The 8,360-nt window shown below is 49.5% G+C and overlaps 1 protein-coding gene across 1 annotated transcript; it reads left to right on the forward strand.

Moving 5' to 3' along the window:
* Positions 1–293: 293 nt before the first annotated feature.
* LOC127302497 (dehydration-responsive element-binding protein 1H) lies at positions 294–1,660 on the forward strand. Its single transcript, XM_051332962.2, has one exon. The coding sequence runs from the start codon at positions 389–391 to the stop codon at positions 1,115–1,117; it is 729 nt and encodes a 242-aa protein (XP_051188922.1). The 5' UTR covers positions 294–388; the 3' UTR covers positions 1,118–1,660.
* Positions 1,661–8,360: the final 6,700 nt, after the last annotated feature.

The following is an 8,360-nucleotide window of genomic DNA, read 5'->3' on the forward strand; positions in this document are numbered from 1 at the left end:
ATAACAAGTGTGTATCTTGATTTTTAACATATAACAATTGTGTTTTGTAGAGACACGGCTACATCACTGATCATTAGACAGGTTTGTTAGGGTTTCCTCTCCTAGAGAACAAAATAACGCGGGCGAAAGGCCTCCTCTCCCAATCAAGTGGAAGCCCAATCGCCACTCTTAAGCACGGGAAGGTGCCTTTTGGATTTTTGCAGCAGATTTCGCAGACCCCTCACGCGTCTCTTGTCACTGGCCGCTTGCCCAGACCGCGTCACGCAAAACTATAAAACAGCACATAACACACCACACTCACTCAAATACTCCAGCTCAACCCCAAGCTCCTCACACTCCACAGTCCACCGTACTAAGCTCAGCAAGCACCGACCATCCTCATCAAACCATGGACATGACTGGCTCCGAGAAATGGAGATCCCCTTCCTTGTCGTCATCCTCTCAGGAGCAAGGGGTACCGGTGTGGGTGACCCCGCCGAAACGCCCCGCGGGGAGGACCAAGTTCAAGGAGACGCGCCACCCGGTGTACCGCGGCGTGCGGCGTCGCGGCAACGCCGGCCGATGGGTGTGCGAGGTGCGCGTCCCCGGCCAGCGCGGCGAGCGGCTCTGGCTCGGGACCTACCTCACCGCCGAGTCCGCCGCGCGCGCCCACGATGCCGCCATGCTCGGCCTGCTCGGCCACTCCGCCTCCTCCACATGCCTCAACTTCGCGGACTCCGCGTGGCTCCTCGACTTGCCTCCCACGCTCTCCGACCTCGCGCATGTCCGGCGTGCGGCTCTTGCCGCCGTCGCGGGCTTTCTGCGCCAGGAGGCCGACAGCGGCGCTGCTACCGTCAGAGCAGACGAGGCCGCCTACAGCGCGTCCGTGCCGTCTTCTGTGGACAATGCCGGCGGCTTGTCGGCGACTTCGCATCCTTATGCCGATGGGATTTTCGAGCTGCCGTCCGCGCTGAACAGCGACATGTTCGAGCTGGACATGTCCGGGGAAATGGACCTGGGCACGTACTACGCGGGCCTCGCGGAGGGACTGCTGCTTGACCCGCCACCGCCGGAGCACACCAGCGCGTGCTGGGACACCGGAGATGGTGGAGCTGACTCCGCGCTCTGGAGCTACTGAAATACTGCTGCTTTGACTCTATGATTGGAACAAAACACTTGGAGCAGTTCCAAGGCAGCATAATAAAATTTGTGGAACTTAAACGCATCAAATCATATGACATACATGCAAGCAGATGCAGTTCTAAGCATCACACAGGAGCAAGAAAATGACGCATGAGTTGATGGGATGAATAGTGAACTAGTGGCGGTGATCCCGGACAGACAGCAAGCGAGAGGATTCCAAAAGAAAGGGTACTATCACTTTATGTGTGGTGACTATAACTGGCAACCACACGAGAAAGATCAACGCCTGTTAATCAGACAGAGGTGGTCCAAGTACGCTAATTCAGAAGATGTGGCTTAGGCCCATCCAGTCTACTGGATCCTTGGGATCTTTTCAGGATTTCATGTCGAAATCATCGTGGCCACGCGAGCTGACGCAGCGATTCAGTCGACCTCCGCACGTCCCGCTTCCTATATCGCGTGGCCACGAGGCGACATGGCCAGAGCTGATGTGTCACGTACCTTTTCCTTTCTGGAAGATGACATGTCAACTTATACACTTTCAGATCTAGTGTGCCTGTGGTCCCCAAATAGGCGCCAGCATGAGCGTCGGCACTGCCGTATGGGGGTCGCCGGCAGAGCATCCTCTATTTGGGGAGGCTGCTCCCACACCGGCGCTCCTCTAGTGTAGCCCCAATAAAAATTTAAATTTAAAATGACATTTAAAAACCGAATTTAAACGAAATTCATACGAAATTTATACAAAAGTACGTCGAATTGATACAAAACGAAATTCAAACGACGTTTAAAAACCGAATTTAAAAACTTAAACTTAATCCTAATCTACTGGCCGTCGGTTGGGGCGCGCGACGGGCCAGCCTCGTCGTCGTTCTTTGCCTTTACCGCCTGCGTCCGTGCCCGCCTCTCGGCCCTTGCTTCGCGCATCTAGTGGTGGAGCATGGCGGCTGGCGTCGCATGAGCTTGCCGGCGGCGCCGTCCCCTTGCTTCCAGCGTTTGCTGAGAAGGCTCGTTCTCAGTGCACCTCGCTTGCTCGCGGGCGAACGCGTCGTAGTGGCAATGCACGTTGAGGGAGGCGAGCTTCTGTCGCTCCGCCTCCATCAGGAGGCGTCCCGCCTCCTCCGTGGCCGCTCGCTGGCGCGAGATCTCGAGGGCGTGCTCGAGATTAGCGTCGTTGATGAACTCCCGCTCATCCTCCTTCAACCTCTGGAACCGCTGCGCGTTCAACGACGTCAGGATCGCCGCCTGCTCCGGGTCGGGGAGTGCCTGCGGCTGCTCACCCCACTTTGCCGCTTCCTCCGCCGCCTCAGCTTCTGCATCTGCGAAGTAGGCCTCGCGCCACGCCGCGAACCTTGGGTCTACGTCGTTATCGGAGCTGTTGCCCGCGTCGGGCTCCGGCTGCGGGCGGCGGCGGTGGTGGTGGCAGCGCACGGCCGTTGAGGCCCAGCATTGAGTATGTCGTCTTCAGACGGCGCAGGATTTTGAGGTGGAGGGGAGAGAATGGCGCGGCGGCGGTGGTGGAGATGAGAGGATAGCACCGCGGTCGTGTCCTATCGCTGACAAGGCGCCCCAACCCACGAAAACCGTCGTTCCGCGAGGTGCCGGCGCGCCCGATTCACGCCCTTGGCCAAGAGGCCGGCACGGGGTTGCTGGCGATTCTATTGGGCTCAAAAACTAGCCGGCGCAGTTTGGAGCGCACCGGTGCGAGCCTGAAAACCACACCAGCCCCAAAACACTGTCGGGGCCGCTATCAAGGCCGCCGGTGGAGATGCTCTTAGTACTTTTATTTGGTCATCTTCTGTTATTGCTTGTGATATTTCACCGTCTCAATCAAAGCTGTAGACATAGGAACACACCAAGTTAATGCAACAACTTCATTGGGCACCACGCGACAAACTCGTCATGTGTAATTTTATCCGCTATACCCATCCATGGAGTTACCATTCCTCGTCGTCCTTGCACCACCATGATACGCCGTGTGACTGCTGCCGCTAGACACAAAAAGTTCAAGGGGACACGGTATCCACTATCCAGTGTACCGGCCGCGACGTGTGAACCTAGGCATTTAAGGACGAAGGACTTGTTGTCAATCCAAGTTCGAGCCTCTCTGCTCACATTCTTCATTTGACACACGCTGTGCTCATTTAGGGCCAGCGAATCATTTTCCTCAAGCGTCCTTTATGCCCTTGTTTGTTCGATTAATACTATTCAAATACATTGAAGTGAACTGGGGAGAATTTTGACTTAGATGAGATTTAATCCTCCTCAAAGCCAATCCCCTCTGGAACCTGTGAAACCAACCAAGGCCTTGTTGATGTACCGTGGCCACGACATCAACCAAGGTACGTGTGTCTGGCGCGAGCGGCTCTGGTTAAACACACATCACTTCGAGCCTCCGCACGTTTGCAAGACGCCACCATGTTTGTGTTGCAGGCTATTCCGCCTTTTCCATGTGCCACGTGGCTTCTCGTTGCGATGTTCGACCTTGACCATACCCGGCGCAGGGCATACAAGGATGCGGCGAACTTCAAAAGTTTTTTTTGAAACAGAGGCAAAAGCTTTGCCCCATCCATTCATTAAGCAGAAGGTGTCCGATTTTTAGGAGAAAACCGGACGAAAACTACCAACAACACAACAGTGCCAAGGCACACCCACAACCACCCACACTCCCGCGAGGGACACACCTAGCCATCCTGGCTACCAACAAAAGCTACACAAGAAGCTCAAATTGGCCTATGCCAAACAGATGGCCCTTCAAGGAGAGACCGGCAGCTCCGATTCTGAAGACGAGCCCCGGAGAGGAGATGTAATGTCCTAGGTTTAGAGACGATCGAAGGGTAGAATTTAGAAAGGGATGTGCATTGCATCGTAAAATCTCTGGAAACTTCGCGCTTTTAAAGAAAAACTGCATCTTAGGGGGGACAAGTTTCTCTCTCGACACCTTACAGGGTTAGGGTTTCGAGAGTGCGATAAATTTGGACCTCAACTAACTTAATTAGGGTTTTCGAGAAGAGAGGGGAACATGGCATCTCAATTTAAGTTGCATGATTGAATTCAAATAAGTTATGTTTGAATTTCAAAATTCAAACATCAATTGAATATATCATAATTCAAATTGAGATAATTTATTAAACAAATAGATAATCAAGTATATAAAATAGTACATCAAATATATAAAGCTCATTAAGGAAAACTTGAGCTTTATTGATTATCACACAATTTACACTGTCAATTACAATATTCCAAATGGATTATGAATATTACAATACATTACAAGAATTTAATAAATGGAAGAAAATAGAAAAGGAAAAAATTACAAAGAATAGCAAATTGCTTCACTACACTAAATCTTCATCTTGTAGTTCTTGATCAATCTTTTGAAGGAGAGATCTTTGAGCATCTCTTCAAACCTGCAAACATCAACAGAGAAACAAATGAAGCATTAAGCCAAGTGGCAATGCCACTTGGTAGGTTAGTAAACAAAGGGAATTGAGAGGATATTATCAAAGATCAGCCGAGCTGATCCATTCATAGCCCAAGTCCCAAGCCACACACACACAGGCAGCTCACACTGCATGTGTGCATGCACACCAGCACACACCCAGCCAGAGGAGTCACCAAAGTGACCAGACACTGTTGTCGACCAAGGAAGCAAGGAACTGGATGATATAAAACTTTTCCACATCCAGAAACCCTAGCAGCTCATCGACAGATCTCCAAAGGGTAAGAACACCAAGAACAACAAGAACAGGAAGAACAGCCAGAGCTGTTCAACCTCTCCTAAAAACCACCAGAATCAAATCAAGCATCACAAGCCAGCAGGAGGAGCAGGGCAAGATTCACACATCAACCAGAAGCAAACCCTCTACACCAACACACTTTCTAGGAGCTGGAGTGAGGTATACACATAGGAACATGAGCAAACCATTGTTTTGCTCATAAATAAGCATATGCATTTATCACAGAAGCCAAAATGGGTAGAATACCATATTTGTATCATCATCTGGCTACTAGCCATTTGGTGCAAGCAAATATGGGAGAAGCCAATAGGAAATCATCCAAGGGAACACTGGTTATGCCAAACCAGTGGCATAACCAAGGAAATCCAGCATGGATATGATCCTATCTAGCCAGCCAAAGTCACCTAGCACCTATAACTAGTTACACCATCAGACAGATAGACAATATAGTGTCTATTCATGTTGTCAACATCAAAAGCCACTGTAAATCCAACCAAGGATCAACCAGATAGCATGTGAGAGCCACAACAAAGCCACAGAGGGGGAGCTACCCTTGGACAGCATCAAGGAGCTGTCAGGGCCACCTCAAACCCACAGACCAACACACTAAGTCACTACATCATCACCCAATAGTGTTCAGAAGTGAGCTAGGGTTCCCAACCAGTGGTTGGCATCCATCTACCTTCAATTATTCAGTTAATAGGATCATCACTGCCAAGCAGTTCACCTCATTTATCTATTGAATCAAGCTACACTACACAGATAAATGAGATGCATAATTAAACAGTGCACCAGACCCTTGCAAATGATCTAGATAATCACTGCAAGCAACAGCAGGTGCTGGGGTAAGCAAGAGCATGCACCAGCACAGGCTTGAGTGCCACACAGGCCAAGGAAGAGCATCAGAGGAACACAGGCCATATGACAACAGAAAATCACCAAGCAACTGATGATCATGTGATCATCAGGGCCTGACAGACCATGCAAGTACATGCTAGAGCCAACCTAGCACCAATCCATGAGTCATATAACTTACATAGCCACAATTCATCAACAGTTGCTTCACAGATAATCAAAAAAATGATTTATAATTGTATCCAGAAGCACATCAAATATATGATGTACCACTGGATCAAGCTAGATATGAATAACACACATCACTGACCTTGCTCAAGCAATGATTACTCAAGTAATCAAACCAAGGATACATATATTGATGGCACACACATATAAATAAGCCATAGCAACAACCAGAGCCAGCAAGAAAGCAATTGAAGAAATTATAGCATGACCAGAAGCATAACAGAAGCAACTTAGCAGTCCATGAGCATTACAAGATGCTCATAAGCAAATACACATGAGTTACAATAGCAATAATAGCAAGCTCACAGGTATAAGCCAGAGAGAGGAGAGCATGGCAATAGAGCTAGGCAGAGCATGGCAAGCAAACAGCAGCAGCTATAGCTAGAGAATTTCCATGAATTAGAACACAATGAAAAACCACCAGAGGCACTGGCACTTGCTATAGGCAAGAACTACTCACAGTAGTGAGCCAGGGGGGCCAGAGCAATGGCATAGCACAAGTAATTAAGCAACAGCAATGGCTAGGGCTGCTTAGGTGAGCATCTAGATAGATAGTAGCATGTACAACCACGGGAATGAACAGAGACAGTAAGCAAGGGCATGGAATAAGCATACGCAAAGCATAGAACAGAACTAGTAGAGCAGCAGCAGCTAGTAACCATGGCACATAGAGCAGCAGCAGCTAGCACACCATGGCAGCACAAGTAGTAGCATGGCGCAGAGCACATAGGCGCAGGAGCAGCAGCACCACCACCACCTGGACGCCAAGGCATCCAGTGGAGAAGGAGGAGGAAGATCAGGTGAGAGAGAGAGAGGAGTGGAAAACTTACAGGCGAAGCAGACATGGAGCACGGCCATGGCGGCACGGCGGCACACGCCGGGCGAACGGCGGCGCCAGGCCACAGCCTCGCCGCAATGCCAGCAACATCACGGCGTCACCATCGCGCCAGGAACGCCAGTGAGCGACGGAGCGCCACGGATCCGTGCGGCCGTGCGGGCAGATGTGTTGGGGACGAGCGGAGGAGGCGACGAGGGCCAAATCGACGCGGACCATCGGGTTCGCCGTTGAGAGGCGGTCCTTCTGCAACCGACCGCGTCGCCGGAGCTGGCCGGAGAAGGCCGGAATAATTCGGCGACGGCGGAGGCGACGCGGGTCACCATAGCAAGCGAGGGGATTAGGGTTCTGCGAGAGAGAGAGAGAGAGAGAGAGAGAGAGAGAGAGAGAGAGAGAGAGAGAAAGGGGCGAGTGGTCCGACCGAGCCGGACGAGCGGCTCGGGTTCGACCTAACCGCTAGGCTCCACTGACAGGTGGGCCCAGGGGAAAAATGGTCTTTTCACAATTTTGATAAAACTGTAAACTTTGAAAATTAATAGAAAATGTTTAAGAACTCTAAAAAAATAAAGAAAAATATGAAAACTACTCAGTATAAAATTCTCTATCATAATAAAATATGAAAGGGAATTTTTGGAGACAAATAAGATTAAGCCCTAATTTGATGATTATAATCATTTAAATCACACTTTATATTTTCAATAATGAAAATAAGTCCATAAATTCTATTGGACTTTAAAAACTCCTTGACAACATTTCAAGGTAGTATTTTACCCTAAACAGAGTATCCCTAAATTATTCTTAGTAATTACCTCCTACACGAAATGATAAGACATCAGAAAGGGGGGAACAAACCCTAAAAGCTGAAGGCATGCATAATTTCTTCTTTAACCATTGCCCTTACCGGACAATGATGCTATTTTTCAGCAACAGAGGATCAGGGTCAATCCAAAGCATCCAACTACATTACATCGCAGTTGCCAGGCAAGTTCATCGTTCGCTCATGTCATTCGAGTATTTTTATCAAATTACTTGCAAAGTACTATGTTGTCACTCTTGCATAAAAAGGCAAAACCACTATTTTCATAACTATGAATATGACTATGTGGTTGGCAATGGAACCATGGAATGTGTTGATATGGTGGATGTTCCATTGCAATGGGTTTATATTCATCTAGGAATAAACAACAAATGTCGTCCAATGATTCTTGTGCCGTAATACCCGTGTTAACCATAAGATCTGGAGTGGGACGGAGTAGTCAAAAGTGTTTCCACCTCTCGTTCATCAACGGATGCGCTTACCGTAGCAGTTGTATCTTGCGAGAACAACCGGAGGGTGGGGATCCCATTCTAATTCCCCACGGTAATACGGTCTATGAGGGGTTGCAACGACCGGCGAAGGACCATGGTTGCGACCTGGTAATAGTTGAGGTCGGATGGTATCCTATGGATACGCTGGCCGGCGAGAACCCAAGGTCGGAATTGCAACAAAGGGTGGGTGTTCGAGGTAGCGGAGGAACATGATTGGCTAGACCTTATACCGGGCCTCACACCAAAGGAAGTGTGGACGGGAAGCTGCCCGGTTG

The sequence above is a fragment of the Lolium perenne genome, chromosome 5 (genome assembly GCF_019359855.2).
Source record: "Lolium perenne isolate Kyuss_39 chromosome 5, Kyuss_2.0, whole genome shotgun sequence".
Lineage (NCBI taxonomy): Eukaryota > Viridiplantae > Streptophyta > Magnoliopsida > Poales > Poaceae > Lolium > Lolium perenne.

What these genes read in the sequence shown, in the direction of transcription:
- LOC127302497 (XM_051332962.2), top strand. Translation starts at nt 389, where the DNA reads ATGGACATGACTGGCTCCGAGAAATGGAGATCCCCTTCCTTGTCGTCA.